This window comes from Thermobia domestica, chromosome 7 (assembly GCF_964235325.1).
Source record: "Thermobia domestica chromosome 7, izTheDome1.hap1.1, whole genome shotgun sequence".
NCBI classification, from domain to species: domain Eukaryota; kingdom Metazoa; phylum Arthropoda; class Insecta; order Zygentoma; family Lepismatidae; genus Thermobia; species Thermobia domestica.
The window spans coordinates 54895913-54922552 of record NC_137460.1 but is presented as its reverse complement, the minus strand read 5'-3'; the positions used below and the strand labels follow the sequence as shown (position 1 = coordinate 54922552).

The 26640-nt window shown below is 34.5% G+C and overlaps 1 protein-coding gene across 3 annotated transcripts in view; it reads right to left on the bottom strand.

Moving 5' to 3' along the window:
• The window catches only part of LOC145690111 (b(0,+)-type amino acid transporter 1-like), a 232429-nt gene that overhangs the window by 18805 nt on the left and 186984 nt on the right, over nucleotides 1-26640 (bottom strand). For 2 of the 3 annotated variants that reach the window (XM_081764692.1, XM_081764690.1), the window contains exons 6-11: nucleotides 18202-18246; nucleotides 16584-16683; nucleotides 8022-8066; nucleotides 6167-6290; nucleotides 3335-3438; nucleotides 312-408 (exon numbers count right to left, since the gene is read on the bottom strand). In XM_081764692.1, the coding sequence (XP_081620818.1) occupies nucleotides 312-408; nucleotides 3335-3438; nucleotides 6167-6290; nucleotides 8022-8066; nucleotides 16584-16683; nucleotides 18202-18246 (515 nt within the window). The remainder of the gene's footprint in view (nucleotides 1-311; nucleotides 409-3334; nucleotides 3439-6166; nucleotides 6291-8021; nucleotides 8067-16583; nucleotides 16684-18201; nucleotides 18247-26640) is intronic. The other variant, XM_081764691.1, reaches the window with a different exon arrangement.

The window sequence follows — 26640 nt, the reverse complement described above, 5'->3', positions numbered from 1 at the left end:
CAGATAAGTTTTTGAACGTTGGTGGAAACGATGTCGAAACATAGTTTAATGTGTAAAAATAAATTTGGCTTGAACAATCCTGTTTTTTTATTTATTTTTTCCAAAACGGTAGTTACTTTCCAGAAACGCCTCGTATATAAATATATGTGTATGTATACAGTTGCTTTAGATTAAAATAAATCTTATCATCAGGTTACTGTAAGACAAAACGTTTGTTATAATAATGTGTTGAAACTGAAGCTAAGCATCTAATTGTAATTTTGATTAAAACGGTTCGATAATTCAACAAGCCATCATATCTCTAAACTTACATGAAAAATCAGTCCTGGAGCAGGTGTCAAACGACGTATGTGGACGTAAGATAGAATATCCAACAAGTGTCCTTCTCGACTTGCCGCATAGCAAAGCCTAAAATAAATAAACCAACATTGAAATGTGAACATCTATTTAAATTTGTTGTGATTAAATATATACAAGTCCTGTACTAAATGATTTATAAAGATATCGGTATTTGCATAAATTTGGGCGATAAATGCTTATATGAGCAGTATAAATTATCGAAACAGTTATTGTAAAAGTAGCTTTATAAACTTTGTAAAAGCCAAACTTATTGGAGTACTTTTTTTAAATTAAAAAAGTGTATTTAATTTTTTTAAAAATATTTGACATTACGGTAATTAGATATATAGATTTGAAATTAAAAATAAAATGTTCATCCGGAAAATACAACCAACATACGAAAAACTTTGTCAAAACACGTTATTTTCTTTTGTTTTACGAAAGTTCTTCTAAATGTAGGCGAAACAGTGTCATTTAAAGCATGATAAATTGTCATAAATCAAGTTAATAATAGTTAGAAACAGTATTGTACTCGCAAATTTCTCAGAATTTCCAAAAGAATAGAATTTTGTAACGCTATTAAATTTTCAACAAATTCTAAACTTTCTATAGAAAATTTTGCAAAGTTATCATAGCTTAAAAATAATATTACAACCAAATGCATGTTTTAAATTTACACTGAAATAGGGAAAGCGTTAACTAACGAATGGTACTTGAATATCTATGTTATAGTACCTAACTACCTAACTCAGTTCAGTAGGATGAAGCTATCACCACATATAAAAGAAGAAAAGTATGATGTAGTTATTCGTCAACATTTCGTACCTCTTTTGTTAATTTCAAACTTCCCAGTTCAATCCCACAATTTTCTCACTGTGTATTTCATAGTAAAACACTTACTGTATAAGACACAACTTAATAACTTTCTACTGTATAACTTTCTAAAGTTGGTCTTTATCCTCACATATCATCTGAATAAAATGCCATGATTGTATATTACTTTCTTTAACAAAATAATAAATAAATAATTTTCAACATATTTATTCTTAAGAAATTCTCTTTATACAAGTTTTCGTTTAACAAAAAGCTCATGTTCTTCATCCATGTCGAGAAATATCCTTTTAAAGGATTTTTTTTTCCTGTTAATGCGCAATATCGCCCTCTTCCGCTCAATTAGAAACAAAAATTTTCTTTCAAAACGCGTCACCCAGATTAAGGATGCACATGGCATTCTAACTGTATTAAATTTCTTTCTGGACCTGATAATCTACAGATAGATAACATTGATCAAAGATTGAACGCAGAAAACATAATTAGCATGAAAATTAAGGAATATTGGTAATTTTACGAAAGTTGTAAAGATTTCATAAAATGGATTAAGAAGGCGAACATGTTTTTCCAAGTTAGGAAGATAAGACTACACGTAGAGACAGCGAAAGAACAGTGTAGAATGATGAAATTCCCTGGCCTTTCTCCTTACAAAAAAAAAAAAAAAAAAAAAAAATCCTTCCGGGAAAATAATGGTGTACAAAACTTAAGGGTGAGATACATAAAGTAACATAAAATATTGCGTAGCCGGTAGAAATGAATGAAAGACGTTGCATGTGGTGAAGTCAGCGTGACCGTAGCGCCGAATGGGTCGCCTTTCTCTACACAAAACATTTAAAGAAAGGAACAAGACAGTATGTGTCAGTTAGAGACAGGTTAAGGCGCATTGAGGTGGTATTATTTACAAGAACGTGGACCACGGACAATATCTGGATAACTTCACACAGGGAAGAAACATTGAAAAACTGAAAGATGGGGGAAGTGTGATGAGTATCGCCCAGGAGTTTGGTATTGTTGCATGTCCATGAAAGCGTTCCGAATCACGCGCAATTGTTCGAAGGAGATGTGGTGGTCAACCATGACAGAAGCGTACGACCGCTACATTGTGAAACAGGCAAGAATGATAGACGTCAAACAGTGGGTACAATTACAAACATGTTTAATAGGATTGCAAGGCGCCCAACCTCACATTACAGTGGCACATCTACTGCATGGGAATTATCTCATTGACCGCAGCTATTATGTTGTATTCCATTGACTCCCGCACATAGACTGTACCGTTTGCTGTGGTGCCAAGAACACCAGGACTGGGTTGAGGAGGAGTAAGGTTGCGTTCTCTTCTCAGAAGAAAGCAGATTTAGTTTGTGTAGCGATTCTGGAAGTACACTCTCCTGACGAAAGGTGAGAGGACGCAGTGAATCCAGGAGCATTGTCGAACCTGATCATTTTGATTGTGTGGGAAGGCATATGTTGCATGGGGCATACCGACCTTCAAATTTCTGAACGTGTTACATTCATCGGTTAACGTTATTTTCACAGTATACTTCACTGTTTTCCTTTTTCAGGTGGGCTGCAGTCGGCCTCGACTTCATATTTATGGATGATAATGCGCGACCGCATCGAACAACGCACGTGGCGGAGCTCTTGGAACGAAAAGATATTCGATGAATGAACTGGCCTTCTCGATCACCCGATTTGAATCCTATCAAACATGAGTGGGATGCTATGATATAATGAGACGTCTTGCAACATATCCAGATACACCATGGAAAATTCAGCAGTTGTCAACAGCGTTGGTGAAGGAGTGAAACTCAATGCCACAAGAACTCATTATCGAGCTTGTGAGGCACGTTGCAGAGCATGCATTACTGTCTGGGGTGATCACACCTCTTTTTAAGTACCATTTCACTTCTTCTGTAATGTCAAGGGGAACCATCATGTGACTTCAGTGGAAGTTATTGTTTCTGTATAAAAGTGCATTTCTTTTCTTCTAATTACGTGTTTCTTTCTGTTACTTCCCGTATTATAGTATAGCACTACTTTCTAATTCTATGTATTCAAGTTTCACCGATCTATGGCACTTGGGAGTGACATAGCATGCGAAACTTACTTTTGTCCTTATGTTTTGCACACCAGTGTGTATCAAAGTTAACTTCTGTTATTTTACCTTCCTGCTGCAAAAAGAGTGCCATTAGCAGATCCAAACGTCGAAACACACACAGATAGAGGCATCAACCACGCCATTACTCCAAGAATCCTATTTCCAAATGTCTGGAAAGAAATATTACAAAACATGTATTTTCTAGCACACCTGAATGAGTATGGTTCCAACAATACAAAGAAAGACTGCACAGTTCTAATCCATAAATATTGTTTTGTTGTTTAGAGAATATTTTAACAAAAGAAGAGAAGTACAAAATCTATATTACGTATAAAAGGAAACAAGATTTTTTTAAAAAAATCTCATTGTTTGGAAACACTCTGTACACACAACCTTTTTGACTTTTCTATGATAATTAGACTCTACAAGTAGCACTGTTTGAGACTACTGCAATTGCTATTCGCCATTTACGTTAGCAGGAAAATTTCGAGGATACATAAACTACTAGCTAATGTATTTTTTTTTTTATATGTATGTAACAGATCAGCTTTCCCACCTCTATTTCAATATTAACAAATTACATTGCTTCCGCTAAGAAACCATTACTTTATTCCAGGCACGTAGCCAAGGGGAGGGGTCCGGACCCCCCCCCCCTTCGAGATCAGAAATGAAAAAATAAGGAAGGATGAAACAAAATGAAATAATAAAAAGAAGGATCAGAGTTAAAAAAAATAATAAAAAAACTACAGGAAGCTTTTGGTTACTCTTTCTTACGAGGAGATTTGTATTACTGGCAAGGTAAGCGAGATATCCTGGAAGAGTCAGAGAATTTGAAATTTCTAGAAAAGTTACGGAATTCTCAGAATTCCTGCTACTAGTCAGGGAGATTCCGAAAGCTTCCGAAAGCATAGTGCCGTTGTGTAACAGCGTGGACATTTTTCATCATAATTTTTCGTCATCGCATTCTTGCAGTATCAAACATGTTTCTTCAAGAATAATTTTGTACTGCTCCTTTAACCTGTCATTTAGAGCCGACAGTAGTTTTTATAATAGTTGAGGTCATAATGAAAGGAAAAGTGTTGTATTTGAATAAACAGAGGAAGGACGTAAATATTGTAAAATCTTTTTCAATAGACCCTATTTTTTTTTTATCACTGTATCTTACTCGAGATTTCTTCATAATTTCTTTAATTAAAATACTTACCAACATATCCTCATTTTATTGTCCTAACAAACCAATACATGTTGATAGTAAAGTAGTTCAGATTGATCGAGCTCCTGGGCGTTCAGAATTTCATGTTCCCCCCTCCCCCCCGTTACAAATCCTGGCTAAATGAACCAATATACAGTATGTTCCAGTAAAATAGGCCCTGTATGATCGAGCCCCTGATGTGATGACCACAGTATTTCATGTCACGGACCTCCCTTCACGAAATCCTGGCTACGTGCCTGCTTTATTCAATATTTTCAAATCATACTAAACAAATACAAAAAAAAAAAAAAAAAAAAACTGTCTTTAAACCAAATTTAATACAGGGTGGCGCGGAACCGACTGACACATTTGAAAGTTGAATATTGCACAGACGCTACAGCTTGGACTGGGTTGCGGGTGGGGATGGGAATCGGATAGAATGCCATTTCATAAGAATACTGTAGCAATTATAATGGGCTTTTGGAGCAATGTCAGCTAACAATGAAATATTGTCTCAACAATCGCTGCATTGAATAATTGACTTCGTTTCATAATAAGTACCAACAGAAAATACCCTCTTCAACGCTCTAACGATGTCCATGATAAATATTACGATATTCTTATAAAATGGTATTCTATCAGCTTCCCATCCCCCACCCGCAACTCAGTCCAAGCTATCGCGTCTGCGCAAAATTTAACTTTGAAATGCGTCAGTCGGCTCCGCGCCACCCTGTACAAACTGAGGTAATACGATGTTCTGTGCTCCAATGCTCCATTGCGATTCACCATATAACGCTTCGCTCTTTCCTCTTTCGGTTGCGGTTCCCAGTCCACCAACCAATGCCAGTTATTACGCCTGCGCAATATTCAAGTTTGAAACGTGTCAGTCGGCTCGGCGCTACTTTGTATAATAGGATTGACAACTTAGAGAATCTATGACAACTTAAACAATGCTATTTATGTCAATACTTACTATTTATAAAGAGTTTGGTTTACTAAAACTCATTTATACATTTTACTCTGTCGTCCGGAAGAAGAAAAAAAATCTCAAGAACTACTTAAAGGATCACCATCAATTTTGACCAGGATGTAGACAATAAAAAGTTAGGAATCGAGTTGGTTGATCGAGGTGATTCATCAACCCTAAATAGTAGATTTTTTTAAAAAAAAGACAACATTGGTTACTAAAGAGCAAAAAACGGTAATAGACAGCGAGAAGCGGTCATCTGCAATCGACTAATCGTACCAAGAGTACGTTTTATCTTCGTCCTAAACTCTTCACTAAACCGGAGTACAATTTCCGCTTTCAATATTGGTTTACGTAGAGAAATCGATAAGAGATAGTGAGGAGCTGTTTCTTTGGAATCGATTTAGCATTTTAAGAATAGGTACCATCTTCTCTCTGAACCTTTATTCAAACCGGAAGTGGCAGAAAACTAGCACTTCCGGTTTAACGTTGATTGGTATAGAGTAAAAACAGTAATAGATAGTAAGAAGCTGTTTTCTGCAATTAATTACGCGTCCCAAGAATATATTTCATTCGCTACTAAAATCAGAAGCGATAAAAATATATTACCACTTCCGGTTCCAATATTAACTGAGTAAATATCTCGCCGTAAAACCAAACTCTTTCACGCGGAATACACGTGTCATTGCTACTTGTTTTTATTTGTGTTTTATAACAGTAATTATGTGTAATAACTTACCACAGCCACTGCTTCGGACTCCTTCATCTCCAGTGGTGACATTACAGCCAGGTAAGATATATTTATCAGGACGTAACAGAATGTTACCAGCGGGATACCCAACATTATGGACCGCGGTAAGTTTCTGGAAGCAGAAACAAAAGAAAAGAAACACTGTATTTAAGAAAATCGTTAAAGAATTAAGCAGATGTTTTATACTTAAGCATAAACTTGTAATATTTGTAAGTGATCTGAAAATTTAATTAGTTTCTGTTCCGTCTCACTTCTAAACGACCGTAAATAAAGTCATATGTGATTAAAAGACCAGATTTGGTGCTAAGCTATTGACGTATATACTCTTACGCAAAATATTTCAGTACTAGAAGTATAATAAGACAACCACATAAAACTAAAACAGTATCATGAGATACAACAGGACAGACATTATGTTATAAGAGCCTTCATCCCGGCGAAATTAAAATACCGCTAATTTTACAGTAATTATGTAATATCTTCAAATAGATAAAAGATAATCGAAATGTGGAACAAGAGTTCCCCAGACAATATTATTTTACATGAGAAACCGTTATCACGACTCACTTATCTGCTTTCGATTTCGAGCCATTTTGAAAATCGACATTTATTTTCGCGTTTCTAAACAGCTGAAAACGGAAAGCCACTAGGTGACTTGTGATAACAGTACCTCACGCAAAATAATATTGTCTAGGGCGCTCTTGTTCCATATTTCAATTATCTTTTATCTATTTGAAGATATCACATAATTACTGTAAAATTAGCGGTATTTTAATTTCGCCAGGATGAAGACTCTTAATGAAATAATGATCATATAGCGTCTATGTATGCGCGATGATAGACTTCTTCATAGCATCACTTCAACTATGTAGGTATGTGTTCTGCTTTTAACCTGGGAAGATAAGTAACTTCTGTTTCTATAGGATTTACATGCTGTGATGAAACAAAACCAGCGGAGATCTTTGCGAACTACCTAGGTAATGGAAGACTCTTATGCTAAATGTGTTGATTACTGTAATCATTGGTTGTTCAGGAAATTTTAAGATATAAAAAAATTAATTGTTTTACAAAGCACTCTTAGTTTTCTGTTGCATCTCCAAACTCCAAACTACAAGGTGCAAACTTAACGAAAAGCACGTGTATGAGTAGGTGTGGGAGTGAAGCATCACCATCCAATCAGATTCTTGAACACAAATACATACTTTTATTTATTGTCGCTTACAAGTAAGAGGGAACATGGAGTAGTTCATTTTAATAAATAAATTATCCTATTCTTATTAGTTTTACGTTTATCTCTTAAGTTCTTTAGCTCAATAGATGTTGCTTACTCCTCGAGTAATTTCTAACCTATAATGATTTAAAGCTAAACATGCTGATCATTTCGTTAATATGTATAATATAAAACATTACGAAAACATTACCTGGTGTTTCATTTATCTTCAAATGGCATACATTAAATACAGCAATATAATTTAGTTCTTTATGATCATGAAATATATTATCGAAGTATTTCCAATATGTAAAGTTCAAAGAATAATTTCCGATTTTTTTTTTTTTAAAAAGCATCTGAAGATATAACAATTTTCTATTATCAATATTAAGTGCGTTAATGTTAAAAGATGCGTGAACATTTTGAGGAAGATACTTCGATCTAACATGATTTGTGTATCCTCTTCTCTACCCAGTTTAAGTTATAGATATTAATTATTTGTCATCATAGTACTATACTTGACTATTAATATAACAAGTTTTGTTCTTGTAATATGAATCGCCAGTAGTGTAATTGCAAATATAGCTGATGTACTATAAAGCAATGTTTATTATAGTGCATCTACACACTTACTTCGATGGATTCTTTATTTCCTCTGTAACGTAGTTTAGGTTGTTCCTGCAATTAAATTTAGAAGAATTAGTTAAATATGCTTGTTTAAAACTAATGAAAACGCCGGTTAACATATATATTTTTTTAAACACTAACTCTGATAGTCATAAACTGAAAATAGACTATTTCAACACTGTCAAGTACGTTAGAATTCAGAAAAAGTTATATACTTTGCTGAATTAATTTTGTATTGTGAAAAAGGTTTCGGATTACTTAAAGGATTTATTTCAGATTCTAAAATGTTAATACAAAACAATACTGAAATGATTCATTATCAAGAACCCGTAAGTACATTTACTAAATTCTTACGCAGAATATATCTAAATGAAAATGGTGTAATTAGCCCTACTTTTTTTAGTAACATACATATTCTTAAGAAATTAATATAAGAATTTCAGTCCCTTGACAATGAAAGGGCTTTCTTGGGTATCCATTAATGAAATTTGAATTTTATGACAAGAATATCCATATAAATATATATTATCAATCCGTAATAACAGAGTAACAGAACAGTAAAAATTTTACTAATAACATATCAAAATATAATGGAGACCACTAGAAAAATACACAAATTCACTATTATATTGAATAATAAATATAATAGCTTAAAAGTAACATTTGAACTATTCACGATAAGCAGAGACAAGTATCCTCTCGGGTTCATAAATATACAGTACAATAGTAGACTATACATATGAGGAGCTCATTAAAAGAAAAAAAAAACTAAGTAGCATAATCAGACTGAAGTACTCATTTTAAAGAATGATGTCTTGTTTCATACATATTTATTTCCTCCGTATTACATGTACATATTTTAAACGTACTTGAAATTCCATAGTTTTTAGTAGTTTGTTCTCTTTGAATTTTTTTTTTTTCATTATTATGAACTGGAAAGTTGGGAGTTTGTTTGTTACATTCTATTTTGTTTATAAAGAACTTTTTGCATCAAAGAAATTTCATAGTTTTTAGTAATATAAAATTATCTTCTCTTTGATTTTTTTATTATTATTATTATTATGAACTGGAAAGTTGGAAGTTTGTTTGTCATATACTATTTTGTTTATAAAGAACATGTTATACCTCGCTTGGCGTTGGATTTTCCTGATTCCTTATTTTAACTTTTTTTTTCCATCTCAAAGAGAAAGTTTCTCTGTAAATGATTTTCATTTTTCATTCATTGGATTTAACACACCTTGTTTTTCTATTAATAAGAACATAAAAACATTTTTTTAAAATCTTTTTCCAAAAACCAGGAGACATATCTAGCTTTCGGTGGTATTATATGATGCCTAGAAAAGATCGTTCATACATTCTAAAATAGCATAGAAATTTCTTTAAAATTTCGTGTTTAAATATATGTATTTAACCATTTTTATTCTATGTAATCATACTACTGTATAACAGCAAACTTTAACTTAATAAAGCTAAGTTCTTTTGACTTAAGTTTTAAGAAGTCAAGTCTTTTGACTTGATTCTAAGTTACTTTAACTTAATAATTCTGTATTCTTCTCCATTAATGTGATGTGTGAAACATTGTTCCATAGGAAATTTCTCTTTAATAGGTCCGAGTTTGTTCTAATCAAAATAACTTATTGAATATAATAATAATAATAATAATAATAATAATAATAATAATAATAATAATAATAATAATAATAATAATAATAATAATAATAATAATAATAATAATAATACAGGTATAGATTTGATTAGGATATACAAGAAATTAATAAGTAATGTGATATGCTTATCGTATACAAACCCTACATGAACTCATAATTAAACACAATGGGTTTATGTAAAGTCGTTTTACGTATGATTAGAGCGATACTAAGGGATTGACTAACGCATGGTTATTAGAAGTGTATTCAGAATCTCTGATTAGCATGCAGTAGTTGACTAACTTAATCGCACGTGACCACGGGGAACAAAGGGTGCCCTCGTTTAGCTACAATAAACCTACATTATGAGAATATTAAGGCAATTAATTTCATATCTTTCTCCCTTTCTTTCCTTTCGTCTCATCAGATGAATTAACTATGAAGCAGCTATTTAACCGAGTCCTCTACAATAGCAGAATTGTTTCTTAAAGTAAACAGTGAGAGTAGAAAATTTCCAGTTTTCTGAGGGATACATACATCTGACCGATAAAATATCTTCTCTTATAATTACAACATAATCATTCTATTGTCGCTAATAATAATTGACTTCCACTTATTCCTGTCATAAATGCATCCCTCAGAAATCAATAAGTTAATTATAATCCGATTTCGTAAGTATTTATAAGTTGTGTTGTCAAACCACAAAGAAAACTTTTCGAATTTCGTATTTTTCATTTTTACAGACTACCCATGCGTACTTCTAGATTTCCGTAGTTGGCACATTTATTTTTCTCACCCGACGTATTGGAGTGATATTAGTTTATCAACTTATTAGCTGAACTCCAAGCAGACTCTGAATGCCAAAAAGTACACCACCCTTCTTAGTACAGAACTAATACGACATTAACTAATAGCGTGACTAACACTTGATTAATGAAATCTCTCTGAATACCACCCAATAAAACTATGTTTACTATTGTAATTATTAGTTTTTTTTTTTTTTTAACGGACAGCCTAATTACATCTTAAATGTTTACAATATCCACGAAATTTACAATCTACACACAAGACACACGATGAGGATAGGTTTGTCACTCATGAAATCCTTAGTTGTTTAATTCCTTATAGTTATGATGCCCTGTGTGTTAAATGAGACATTATGAGCCTTATGCAAAGTCGTTTTGATGTATGATTAGCGTCATACTAAGGGCCTGACTGCTGCAGGAAACATACTACTGCAGTCGAACTCTTTAGTAGGGCACTAATCACGCATCAGAACGACTCTGCATAAGGTCCTATAAGTGTAACTAACTGGAGAACTAGTGGATTAAGAATATGGGAGAACTCTGAGGAAAATCATGGACACAATGATATCTACTACAATTTTAAGCGAGACAAGATTGAACCATTGCATTCATCTTCAGGGATTGTGACAGCAACCTTTTGTGCCAGGGGAAAACGATCTACTACTTGCTTACCGTACACCTTGTTATGCAGTGATCACACATTAGTGTATAACGTTACAAATGTTTGAGCATTTCAGTATTTCAGAATATTAGAAAAAAAATAATGAGTTTTTTTGTTTTCACATGACTTTGTTTTTTAGGGCAAAGGAGTTGGATAATTAATGAAAGTGAATGATGAAAGCAGTGGAACGAGGATGTGAGAGGAAATGGGAAAACCCCGAGAGAATTCACAGAAACGATGTTGTCCATCACAAACTCATATGGCTTTGTGGAATCGAACCAGGGATCCTTCGCACCAGAGGTGAATGCTCTACCACTGAGACACTGTGTCCTCATCCAGAAGGCTATAGAGTTTCGCTTTAAACTACTCGTTTTAGGATTTCTTGTGGAAAAAATTAATTGCGACATATATATATAGTGTGTGACTTCTTTACTTAACTGTCACACATTATTCACCCTGCTTTTTTATTTATTTTTTTAACGAAACCCAAAGTTAAATCAGTGATATATTGAACAATACATTTACATCCAAACTGTCCTTCAAATGAAAAGTAGGAAAGAAAAAAAAACAAATGCAGATCTAATTCAAATAAAATCCATTATCTAGCAATGTCGACATCAATTACCGGTACACTACATTTCCTCACGATTTCATGTAATACGCATTTTTATCCAAATGTAACATGTCAGCAGAATTTGGAATGCGATTTACACTTGATGCCAACTAATTCAATTACTTACTATTGTGGAAGCCCTATGAATTTGAGATTGGATTTGCAGAGTTTTATCTTTTATGAAGCATTGTGTGAAGTGAATGGACAGGACATTACATGAAGAGCAGTCATTAGCACTTCTAATATCATTACGCAGAGATATACATGTTTAAAGAGAGAAGTAGCAATGTATGTTTATTCTGATACTTACGATAAACAGGACAAATGTTTTACGTATATATATATATATATAAAGTAAGTTCTCCGCACAGGGGGTATAATGTACAAATATATGGAGTCAGAAATCAGTATGAGCACACATTATCCATATGCTACTCACTGCCCTTAGATGTTGCATTATGCCGTTGCAGGATGTCTGACATCCAACAGTCTTCCGTATATCGCAGGCATATACTTATGTTACGTTCCTCTGCTATATGTTATATACGTCCATTTGTATGTGAGATTCTGACTGCCTATACTGTTTCATACGGAAAGTAGATGGAACACTTCTACGGAAAGTATTATAAAACATGTATTTTCAGTTATACGTCTGCTGTACGTTAAGTTCAAAAAACTACAGGAATTACGCATGTAACCTACCTTTTTAAGTATGCCACCTATATATGTTTTCCTCAGTGTACCGATATTTCTGCCGTGTAAAATTTTAGGTTTTCTTCTTTTTCTTTTTCTTTTTTTAATCTAGATCTTTTTTATAAGTTGCACGATAAATTATCCACCCTGTAAATACACTTACATTTATATCAATAAAGTATTTGCCAAAACATGAAGTGAAGATTTAATCCCATACTAAACTTCAATTTAATCTTCGGCGAAAGATTATTTACTTATTTATGCAGGAGCTACAAGGATAGCTATAGTATGTGGAGGAAAATTTAAATGTTAGGATGATAATGTTTGTGAATTTGGTGTGAAAGATAACGAATCTCCCTTCTTCCAGGGCTGTAACCAACTCGGTATGGCGAGATTGTTGTGTTCGTAGGAAAATAGCCAAGCATATTTGTATGGGTATACATAATAATCAGAATGCAAAGGTGCCTATAATAAGCGAAGACAATCACGATGCGTCATTAACATTATAAGGGGAAGAGAATGCTATATTTAAATTAGTTTGCAACCCAAAGTTTTAGATTTACACAAGAATTCCATCATTAATCAATTCTATACGGCGGAGGGATGGTATGTATCAGGAACATCAGAATAATTCAGAAAGATTAAAAATACTGTTGCTTTTATGAAGTCATATATCAGTATTCGCATTAGCAATTGTATTTCTCGGGTTTCGCATCTAGTTTATAACAATTTTAGGCTGTTACATATGAGGGACGACGTCCTTTGATGATCACACTACATGGGGAAGTGGGGGACGAAGGAAGCGGCCTGGGATCTTCATGTTAGGTACCATCCTGGCATTTTCCTGGTGTAAATGAACAAAACCCAGGAAAAACCTTACTCAGGGTGGCTGTCCTGAAAAGGTTTTTACACCCTTTCAACCGAGTGTCGCCACCAGGAATCGAACCTGAGCATACGTCAGGAGGATGTAGGAGGCTGCATCATGTACCTTGGGCTAATATGCAGCCCTACCACTAGAATCCACTTTCTAATTATTATGTAAATTAGAATTTTGCTATCATTGTTGATATTACTAAAGAAAAAATAATAGTTAGTAGGTGTGCATGTTCTTTATATGAAGGAATAGTTATTTGGCGATACACATAAGTGTTATTTTCGGATTTTCCCATGGATTACAGGTGAAAATATGTAAAAACAAAAACCATTGTCAAGTTTGGATTAGATATATGCTTTCCACATAATGATTTAAATGTGGGCCTATGTTTTGTAACTCACCCGAAGATAAAATAATAATAATAATAATAACTTCTTCGACCTACTGCCAGAAAACAGAAGTCGCTTCTACCTTTCAGAACAGATCATGAAGGTCGAAGGGCTGTGATTAGAGGAATGATGCACACATAATTTCGTCGCATTCATTTCCTTTTAAGCGTGATTGTTGTATAGATCCTGTGTCTCAGTATAATAAATGTTCATTTTTCCACAATATCTTGTTCAAGGGGGTGATTAGACCCCAAAACCCTCCTTGTATACCCTACTGATCGGAGATAACTTTCTTGACTTTGGCACTCATGGACGTAACCTTTTTTGCATCATACTCCGGCTCCATATACTTCTCCTAGTTGCACAAGGTATCCATTTTAAAGAGCCTGCATTGTAAAAAATTATTGGTAACATTTACTGACGATTACCGTCAATTCTGGCTGCCAGCCGATTACTCTAAAATTTACGGTATTACTGTAAAATTTATAGTTATACGCCATAAAAAGGCCGTATTTATGCCCTATTACCATAACTTTAACACTAATACCGTAAATTTCAGGGTAATCGGTTGGCAGCCAGAATTGACAACTAGGCCACGTACAGGTTGGTTGCTTATCCAGAAAATCATGGTTATGTACTTTAACAAACATTATCTTTTTGAGTACTAACACTACACAGTTTCATTCTTGTGTACGATTAAGATTAAACACACATGGAAAAAGAATTGAACACATAGCAGCATCTAGGTTGATCTGGCTCCGACGCAGCTGCACCACAATGCAGGTTGCAGTTCACTTGTTGTGGCAGGAGCAGCACCTGGAAAACCATCTATAAGCCGGGATCAACGGATTTTCCATCTAAATGCGCTCGATTTTAATTTCCGCAGCCTATACTCTTTTCAATGCCTTTACAGAAATTGTTACGCAGCTATTGGATAATTAAATAGTTCTCGTAGTATTATTTCCTGTACATTGTATAATTTCTCGAACTCGTTTCCTAGGTAGGGGGCAATGTGGTTCAGTAGTAGACCTTTGGTGTCCTTGGTTCGATCCCCGGCCAAAGAAGTTTGTGGTGAACAATATCGTTCCCGTGGGTTTTCTCGCAGCACTCCTATTTCCTTCTACTTTCTCATTTCACCAATTCTTCCATTATCATTCACTTGCCTAAATCATCGTCTCTCTCAGCTTAAAAGGGCATAATCGTGGGACGTTAAACTGAAAGATTTCATTTCATTTTTTCCGTTTCCTAGGTCAACAAAATAGGTAGGTCCATGTGCCGTATCAGTAGAGTAATTATCTTATTACTTGATTACATTATCTCTTGTACTTAAGAATGATATAAAACAAAATTTTGTTTTTAAAATGAATCGTGCAAATGATTTATTCCACGAACAATAAAATAAAAATATTGTTTCATCTTCTTGTCTAAAGATCACACATTTGCTAGAGAACACCAATCCTCAGGAGTGAGATTTAATATTGCTTAACATGGACTTAAAAAATCAGCCCCTCTCACTGGTCCAGCGACGCAACTAGGCTAGTTGTCGCCCGGTGTAAGTATTCGCCTTACCACCCGTCCTTCCCCTTCCCCAACCACCCAAACCAAAACACTCCTCGACTACACCTGATATTGTCATTACACAGTAATTCTCCTATTCCATTTTCTCTTCAGTGGTAAAGTTTGATTTCAAAATTGCAGTACATAATTTAATTTTTAGCACAAGATAAAACACCAAACTAATTGATTGCCAAATAATCTGAGAAATAGCGTGCTAGATTTATTCCTATAGTCTTATCATAATAACTACAAATCACAACGTTTTTTGGAACTATATTGAGATGTGCATATGTGTGGAATGAATCAACAGTCTGCTGCTTTAGAATAGAATATTTAATTATGACAGTCAAGTTGTTGCCTCGAGTATTATACATGGACAGTTTACAAATCTCTTAAATCGATATGAGTTATATGAAAACACAAAAAGCTGAAACTAAATTTAACTTTGCGGGTTCTTTTGCCTTCAAAGGTTTTTATTGTGTTCTAAAAAGATAGATTTGAAGCTAACTTATGCTCTATGGATATGATCCTAAGGTTGTTGAGTTGTTGTTGTCCTGTTAAGTTTCTGAGATTTTTTAAAATGATCTTTAGTTTGATAAAACTCCTTTCCTTGCCTCATAGTAAAAATAAATATTTTCCCAGTTTTGTGCTCTTCCAATCCGGCGCCCGGGGCACGAGCCCTGTTTTCTCCCCTCTTGGTTATGTCACTACACTGGTCTAATGGTTAGTACATGTGACTTTGGTACATAAGGTCCCGGATTCGATTTCCGATGAATGCATTACACTGGTCCAGATCTCACACTGTACTGTAGGTAGTGAACTTTGTGATGGACAAACACCGTGTGCGTGGGTTTCCTTGAGGTTCTCCCGTTTCCTCTCACCTTTCTTCATTTCTCCATTTCATTCATTACTCATTATCACGGTCTCCTTTAGCCTAGCCGGCATAACCGTTGGACGTAAAACTCAAAGATTTCATTTCTGAACTGTAGGTCTAATTCTAATAGCCTCACTGCTGACAAAAGACGTAAATTCAGAGCAATCAATCAGTCAACTTTTAAAAAATCGAAACTACTTCAAAAGTATGACTGATAATAAAAACTAATCAAACACCGAAGCACGGGCACTCGAAGGGGAGGGCAGGGTGGGGCCCGGCTCCCCCTGGCTCACGAAAATGTATACGTAATTTAGCAAACCACGTATTTTAAATACCACAAATGCCAGACGTAATATAGCAACCATGGGATGGGCGCCCCTCTAGAAAATGTTCTTCGGGCGCTCTACACCCAAGATATGATTAAAAAGCAACCGATAAAATGCAAGATTACTCACCATCCATCGTACGCCCAAAGTCCACTATAAAATGCAGTAGCAATATTGCCCAAGGACGAGGTGGTTCCTGAGAACATATTGGCAAGATGTTGAGTGCTTCCTGAAAGGAAATCATAAAATAAATTAGTTACTCGTATGTGCACATAGAGTATCATGAAACACGGAACCATAATTCCTTATCAAGAGATTTAAATTTCAATCCTACGTTTATCTGTACCTACCTACAAGTACTGAAATATATATAAAAAGGGGAAAAATAGGCAGGAGATGCAATAAAAATGGGTTTAAAAGTTATACTCGTAAGTGCAAAATGAGAGATCTCTGTAATGTTCCAGGTATGGGCACATTTTCAAACAAAAGTTTTCAACTTAATCATTTTTACTAGAATAAAATCAAACCAATGTATAAAAAAAATAAATAAATAAATTTAAAAAAAAACTGTTTGTAAATTGAACATATGCTGAAAATGTCAATAAACATAGTGGACCTTCTAACGCAAAATTTCGTCCGGCTATAACATCAATAAGATAGCTACTTTCGAATTACAAAATGTTTTGAAATCAAATGACAAATGTTTCTTACAATGAGATTTAGCAATGCATCGCCAATGAATAACATTTATAATTTGTACTTGTATATTCCTGGATCTAGTAAGTGTCTGAAAAATTGTTATTAGTTTGAAAAGATATGTATCACATGAATGCCATTGAGAGCATCTTTTCCCTTTATGCCTTCGGAAAGGCTCTTAAGTCATATATTATGCAAGCACAAAATGTCCTACACTTCAAAATGGTGACTTTTTATTATTATTATTTTATGATTTCTTGTTTAAATGAATGGAACTAAAGAACAGTGGGAAGCGTAGGTAGGAGACTGAGCTTATCACCGCGATTTTTGAATTTTCGTGATTAAAACAAATAAAGAATTGCAGAAACTAATAAAGTAAGGCTTTTAATTAAACGTGATATTAATTAAACAAACATATTGTGTCATCTTATTTATTTATTTTTGACTACAGGCGAGAAACTTGGAAGTGCAGTTTATGCCGTCAAAATTACACAAATATCTGCAATGCATTACATATCTTGGTTGATAACAACTATGAGTTGACTTAATAGTGTTCTACGTATATTAAATAACACACTTTATACAAAAAATGTTACGTTATTCGTTAATTATTTACAAAAGCAATCAAGAGGAGCAAATGCAATGAACAAATTAAAAATTCAAATAAAAGGAAGTGAATTTGATTTATTAATGAAGTTTGAATCAAACATTACTTTCTCAAAAGTCTTTGAAAGGCAATTTTGTCTCAATTTTAGTTTACACTCACAAACCGAAATACTGTTCCTATTTGCAATATGACAAATAAAATATATTCAAAATAGCGCAGTTTGTTTTGAATCGGAAATATAATAGGACGAATTTTAAAATTACATCCCAAGTACCAACTACGCGTATAATAACTGAAAGATGAATCTACAGTAGATGTTTCAATAAGAGAGCAGGAGAGTGCGGTAAAATAAAGAGACTGGAAGAAACAAAGTTAACAAAAGGAAGGTTTCTGAACTACTGTGCATTCGGGAGAGGGAAATATTGCACGGGGAATTAGTCTTACCTGTATCAGTAGAAGGTGAATTTGGAAATGGATCAGAGTCATTCACTATAAGAAATGAACATAATTTTTGTTTAGTAGTTGATACTATGAACCACATTATAATATTAACACTACATACTGTACATACAGGAGAAAACAATGAATGTTATTTTAAATTCACACACACACCTACACGTTAGTAATGGTTAAAATAACTGGCAACCAACCCGGTGCATAGTGTAGCATGGACGTTAACGAAATGGCGTCACGTGCAGGCTATTAACATGGTGAATACCATATTGGTGTCTTAAAGGTATCTAAATAAGAGTAAATTGTTAGTATACATAACGACAGTGTCATTGTTTACAAATGAAGAACATGTAAGCAACAAAAGACAAGCAAGAGTGCTCACTCCTGTGCAATAGATAATTAATTATGGGACAACACATTAATATATATACACAACCCATTATCAATTACTGCCTAATATCTAAGTACTCAAGGATGCTATGCACTTCCAAACCATTACATGATCTCTGCCGTGTTTTATCTGTGGTATTAATTAAACATTACCAACTCAATGATCTTTTTAATGCATCATAACTAATTCCTTTGAAGGATTTCAGATACATTGGACATTTTAGTCCGTGAAAAACAATAACTTTTCCAAATGTCATTAAATGTCATGATATTATAATAAATTCCAAGCATTTCTTACTACCTATTTGCTGGTTTTTCTCATGTACTTTTACCATGAACTAGGATTTATATAGGGCATTTTTTATGGTTTAACCACAAATTTACGAGTACAACATATCCCATTAACTCTAACAGCCAAAAAAAGAAGCATTTGTAATTAGACATTTTTGTACAGTACTCAGTTTAAATGACAGTTGATTCTAAATTGTACCGTTGTTTTAGGGAAAATATTTTAGAGTAACAATATCACAGTCTGTACATCATTTTACGTGAAAATGGTCAAGTCGAAGAGGTGGCAAACTTTACAGTTTTAATTATATAATTGTAACTTTAGGAGGGATTCCAACTTCCCATGATGCGCACATCCTTATGTATTATCTATGTCGAAGTCTTAAAATTTGATCCCTAAGGTACCGTAGTTTTAATATGGGGAAGTACGAAAATGCTTTTGTTTGTTTATATGAATGTTTTAAATTGGACAGCTGCTTGGAAGAGTCGAAAATCATTCTGAAAAATCTTGTTTTCGGGTTACCGGAACAGTACAATGTCAAAGAATGTTGCTAATTTCTTATTGCGAGATCAACAGCATCATATTTGCAAATCAAGAAATATTTATCAAACAATTATATGCTCACAAACATCATTAACTAAACCTCTTGGCTATAGTTGCAACTCTCTTACATAAAAAAAAAAATTAAACATTACGGGCTCTGAAGAATAATAATAAAAATTAAAGTATCATGTTTGCTTCAACTTTACTTTCAAAAGCTACGTTTTGCTTGGGCTCTGAAGAATAATAATAAAAATTAAAGTATCATGTTTGCTTCAACTTCACTTTCAAAAGCTACGTTTTGCTTGGGCTCTGAAGAATAATAATAAAAATTAAAGTATCATGTTTGCTTTAACTTCACTTTCAAAAGCTACGGTTTGCTTATTGTGAACCATGTTATGGATATGTTATACCTTTTCAACACGTGTTATAGAGAAAATGAAGATTATAAAAATAATATACACATACTCAGAAATATCGTATTGACGTCAAATGAAACGCCAGCAGGTTCTGATTTCCTAAAAATGTGCGGTTAAAATTGGCATGACGGCTAACATATGGACACTGGTTCTCTTCTATCTTATCCAAACTGTTGATGAATGACGCAATCTTCTTGAAATGTACATACATAGCACTTTTGTAAATATATTTTTACTGAGTGGGAGCGGTCTGAAGTAGTGCAGTCAGTGCATGTTGCTATCTTCCCATGATGCGTAAGTAGTTTATCTTCGTCACCCCTACACGTGAGTGGTTCTAAAGAAGGGTAAAGATAGGCATTTATTCTCGTCTCTTACGTTTTAATCTACGTCTGATCATATGAGCGTTGCCAAAACACTTTTTTTCTTTTTTTTTTTTCCTGCAGTTGATCTGATCCATCCATTCATTCATTTCGTCAAGACTAGGCTGCAATTCAGAGAACGCTGTGGCTATAAGCATCAATGTGAAACAGCGGACTGGAAAATAAAAAAAACGCTTCCACTCTTCGAATCAAATATAATAATACTACTCAATATTGCGCAGAAGTAACTACTTTACAAACTTTAATTCAATACATAAAAATAACACTTGAAATGAAACAAAATCTTTAAGTTTTACGTCCCATTGTTATGACGGCTAAGCTAAAGAAGACGGTGATGATAAGAAATGAATGAAATGGTGGAATGAAGAAAGTAGGAGGAAAGGGGGAACCCGAGAAAACCCACGTACACGGTGTCTGTCCATCACAAAGCTCATATGGTGCGAGCTGCGATCGAACCAATGACCCCATGTACCAGGTGATCGCTCTACCACTGAGCCACCGCAGCCCAAATAAAATAAACACTTGAATATTAAATTTTAAAATAATAAAAAGGCAAATTGTTATGAAATATGTACAATAAAACATGTTATAACAAACAAATATACAATGAAACATGAAATACAAATAAAAACGTGATACAAATGCGCACTATGTAATTGGTTTCAGACTTTTTGTACAGTTTTCCACACCCAAGGATAGTCATAAATTCACAATCAAAAATAATGTAGATTTTGCATGTAAGTGAAAGTAATAAAGTAAATAGCTAGTTATTTTATTCATGTATTTTCTTATTTTTTCCCCAGTGAAATGTTTTGGAGTGGAAGATGTGATCTCCGTCTCTTGCTTCAAATGTAAGACACCCATGGCCATTGTTTATAACAAATTACTCAATTTGTTTACGTTGTACAATGCTATGCGAATGGTATTTTATCGCATGCCACATATTTTATACATAGTTCCACAAACCGAGTATTTTGCACTTTAGGATTCGAATATAATTAAAATGTTGCTCTATAGGATAAACTTTCACCAGGAGCGCACCCTCGCAGGGGGGAGCGGTCGTCCACTGGGTCTGGACCCTTCTTCCAAAAATATTTTGTAATTCGACGTACATTTGTACACTTTGTTAATAAAATTATATTTGTTTAGCAAAGAACTATTGGTTTTGATTTGACTTTTACAGTTTAGCGACCCTTTCAGCAGCGAGGCTATGTGAGACGTGGACCTACAGCTTAACGTGGGATCCGAACTACATGAGCTCCTGCCGGAAATTGGACCCTGAGTCACCCACACCAAGGGCGCATACGCTAATCGCTTAGCCACAAGAGAGCTCTAATTGAACTAATTGATGTAGCCTAAAGATTTGATCTTACGCTTTATCTGTAGTGTTTCTTTTCTTATAAAAACATTCTTGCTCTATCACTTTTTTCTGAGAATATGGTTGACAGTATTTAATAATCACTTCTCGTGTTTCGGGTGTAGAATAACACCAGTTCAATACTACTTAGGCGTTGTGTCTTGTAGTACTGAACTTCCCCCCCCCCCCGCAACAAAAATAATTGGGTACGCGCCTGATCTTCACTATACATGTTTCTACTTCATGTCTATGCCTATGTTAGAGCATGTAAATAACATACACGCCTTTGGCGCAGACGACCCGGGGTTGATTCCCGGAGGGAGCTCATGTGGTTCGGATTCCACTTAACAATCAGCTGTAGTTCAACGTCTCATATGGCCTCGCTGCTGAAAAAGACGCTAAATTCAAGTCAAATATAAAAATATATTCAGACATTTAGTAGTTTCAAATGTTTTTATAGAACTATGGTCAATGTTTTGTTTCCAGATGCGTTCTTGTTGTTGTTTATGCTGCTTCTGATGATGATTAACCGCCATGGGACAAAAAAATGAGTCTCAAGTAACACTCTTCGCGAGGCCATGACATTCAATTTTGGTTGAACCATGATATCCCTATATAGGATTTACACATGATATTTGTCAACGTATGCATTCCAGTTGTTAAGGTTCCTGAATATTGACTTGTACTTGTAGCATGGCCTCACAAAATAGTAGTTGGGTTCACACCTTATAGAAATGGATGAGTGATCTGATGATTATTTTCAATCATATTTGGCTCCACTATGTCGCACACACATTTCGACGCTGGTAGTCCCATTTCATCACCGAAGTTAATTTACATACACTCAAGTAATGTTAGCTTTAAGTTGTTCTTTTTCAAATTCATTTTTTCTTTAGATTTTTATAAACAATGATCTGTGAATGTTGAGGTCTTTTAAAATGAAAAAAAAATGATTTGTGTGTGTTTGTGTTACTTTTTTGTATCCTGACGTAAATTACATTTGAATCATAATAAAACAGAAAAGTTATACTTTTATCTCAGTAGCTCCACAACTGATACAAAAGAATGCTCCTCAGTTAATCAATTAGGGATATACTTAGATACAAAATTAAACTGGAATGTGCATACTATGCAACTTTGTAAAAAAATATCAAGGGCAGTATATGTGTTACGTAAATTAAAAATATCTGTAAGTAAAAGTCTATTAATCACTGCATATTATGCTTTCTTTCACTCTCATCTGTCGTATGGCATACTATTTTGGGGTAATTCTTCCGGGGCACAAACAGTATTTAAGTGGCAAAAAAGAGCGATAAGAACGATAACAGGAATTCCAGAGAGAGAATCTTGTGGACATTTTTTGAAAGATTTTGAAATAATGACCATCCCGTCCGTGTACATATTATTGTGCCTTATGTATATCAAAGAAAACTGCACAAATTATGTTACTCGAAGTAGTGTTCACTCACACAATACAAGGCGCAAAAATGAAATAAATATTCCCCATGTGCGGCTATGCAAAACTCAAAATAGTTATAAATATACAGGGTTGAAATTGTATAATCTCTTGCCACTTAGAGTGAGAGAAATTGAGATTAAAAATTTTAAATGTTTTTGTAAAAAGTGGCTCTTAGAAAACTGTATATATAATATTTCAGAATTTCAGGAAGGAATTTCAGGATTAGAATAGAAAAGTAGTACTAGGTAAAATATAAAATATTGTATTGATTAATTAAAATTGTAAATATTACATGTACGCAAACTTAAATTTTGACGTTGTCTATTACAACATCATGTTGTTTAACGACAATAAATAATTCTTATTCTTATTCTTATCAATCATTTACGTCTGGATGCTCTGTGACGTCATAGTTTCCTACAACTATTTTCAGCAAACCACATACAAGGAGTAGACAGGAAACAGCTCTGATTAAAGACAGTAGTGATAGGCAAAACTGGTGTAGATGTTGATTTTGAAGACATACCACTCTTGGATTTATGATTAATCGGACAGTGACAACACTTATTTGATTTCATTCCCCTACCTTGTTCCTTCCCCTTCGTTTCTCAATCTGGTTCTCTATATTCTGTCCAATCGCAAAAACGCGTCCCTGGGTCAAACATAGTCGAATAATTGGAAATGGCTGCCATGGACATTAGGGTTAACGTTTTTCGTTGAAAAGATTTTAAGTAAATGTATCACCAGACGAACGTGTAATTTATTACAGGCATTAATTCACCCTGATGTGAACTACATTTCAGTTACAAGTCTAAATGTGATCTAAAGTGTTGGAACTCATTACTAACAGGTATTGATTTTTATGGTTGAAAGCAGTGATATTCTTTGTTCAAATGTTCCATATCATTACATCACAGTGTTTTATTACTCTTGTCGTTTCATGCATTCTTCGTTGGCCTTGAAAAAACTGACGAAGCGTGTCCATATGGACATTTTATGTGCATAAAATGAAGATTAGTTGTGTAGATTGCATTTGCACATTATGAAGCAAAATAAGTATAAATCATCATTTTAAAAAAAACTCATTATATTAAGTTCTACTAATTGTACTCTGTCCACTCTTTAAACAAAGGAAGAAAACTGTATTTTAAAAAAAGGCGTCAACATGCAAGCTAGAAGTTAAAACACGAGAAGAATGGTATCGGAAGATAATAACACTTCTTTAAGGCAGATAAGGAAGCTTTTATGATAAAAAATATCACCTTATAACGCGACCACATTAAGCGAAACCTTTGACAATATGGGACATCGAAGATCATATTTCTCTGCCTGTTACTGTAATACCATACATCGTATACAGAATGATAGATAATTCAAGGCTTATAGTAGGTACTGAATAGAGTACTTTTAGAATAGAAATCTATGTCCAAAAACCTTCCTCTGCTAAGTGGAAAGCAACAGCAAAGGAAGTGTGAAAATTACGTGCGTTTACTGAAGGAAAAACGCATAGCACGGAAAAACACTAAGGAACACATTTTTAGTGTCGGTGACTTGTTACATTGCATCCAAGTCAACCTACACAAGTAGCTTGACGTGGTGACCACCAACGTTGATGAACATATTATACCTGCGACGCATGTTCCGGTACACAAACTCGAGAATCTGTGGTATTTTTTGAATAGCTTCTGTTTTGGCCATTACAAGTGTAAAGAGAACTTTCTATGATGCAACGGGGGCAGAGACATGTAAATTAAACTCTTCATGTGACCCTACAGAAAACAATCGACTGGAGTTAAACCGCGCGTGTGTGCAAGCCACCACATTAAGCCACCTCACCGATTTCATTTGCTCAGAAACGTTGGCTAAAATGATCATTGACAACACTACAATGTACAGTAGTGCCGAAACGACATTTGTTGGCGGATATTCTGCACGACTTGCAATAAGCACACACCCACAACACGGTAAATGTTCATTTCCTTCTAGACAAGCACACTGATTGCTGTCACTTGCCCTGCTCTTTATCATTGTTATACGCTTTAGCTTTCACTGTAGAACTGATTGTTGTTTTCTTTTTTTCCATTTGCGTTCTCTTTTTATTTAAATTTGCTAGAAATAAAAAAATAGCAATATCCTTCTAGGTTGCATGCTTACCTTCAGTTATTGATGACTATTTTTTGTTGATTTTAGTCTTCCTAGTACGTACGTGTTCTATAGAAAAGAAACACTACAGTTACTACAGCAACGAGCAGAATATGACGTCACAATCTTCCAGTTCATACTATTCATTATTAGTTCATAGGTACGGAATCGGACTAAATGCACGTCGTACCATAAGGGAGCAATCTATTCTAGTAACAGGTCCGAACTCCTCAAAACTTTGCAACTCTTTTTAAACAATATACTTCTGTTTTGTCTGTAACGTCGTGTTTTCTCTTTGCCTTTATTCTCTCTGTACGGTTAACTGAGAAAAGCAGCAGAAAACTGTGACATCACAGGGCATCCAGTTGTAAATGTCTGTTCTACTTAATTTGTCTACTGAAAGTTTAGTGGCATTTGACACCTGAGCTCGTGCTCAATTTTCATGATCTGTTGGTTTGCTTACTTCATTTTTACGTGCCTTATAGGCTAATGGAGAATAGTAGGATACAAATTGAATGATAACGAAATTAATAGGGAAGTGGCAAACTTCCCTGTCTTAAGCAAGACTCGAACCTTGATTGGCTCTTCTCTTGTAATTGCGGGACTGTCCGACCAGAGCGCACCCCACGAAGAGGGGGCAGCACGCCCTCAAAACTTCTTAACTCAACATACTTGCACACTTTCTCAATAAAATATACTTATTTAACAGGGAAGTGGTTGATGTAGCATGAAAATTTGATTTCAATTTTATCTGTAGGCTACTCTTTCTCTCATAAAAACAATCTAATTCTTTCATTTTCGGGAGTATTTTACAATTACTTTTCAGGTGTAGAATAATTCCCATTCAATACTATATAGACGTATTGAATTGTAGTGTTCTATTCCCCCTCCAAAGCTTGGCCTCTCCTAACAAACATTTCTGGATGCGCGCCTGTATCTGACTATGGTGTCCAATTCAAATTATACTGTATATTATATTGTGGCTTTCCCGACGATTTGAAAAACGAGAAAACAAACAAACAAAAAGAAAAGGAATAAAGTACAAGTACACTAGTTAAATACTTCTTTTTTGAGTATTATAAACTTTTATCATTCCTTTACTAAGGCGGTCATTCAAGGTGTCGTGTCGTCAACGAGATAGTGTTGCGTGTGATACCGGTTGTATCTGGTTTTACACAACCGTCACACCATTCATGTTGCATGCGGTGCGATGCGATGAGAGGCTTATTTTCCCGCCACCATCACCACCCTCAGACACTGTGTGACGTAGATGTTGGCATATTGATCGCCTAATACCTCTCTCTCCAATGACCTTGAGTAGAAAAACCGCCCACATTTAACTCTTTCATAGATAACCACGCCCAGCTACACATCCCACATGGAAATAATCGAATTGCATTGCATTTAGAGAACAAATTTCTGAGAAAAAGAATAGAAATTCTATTTACGAAGTA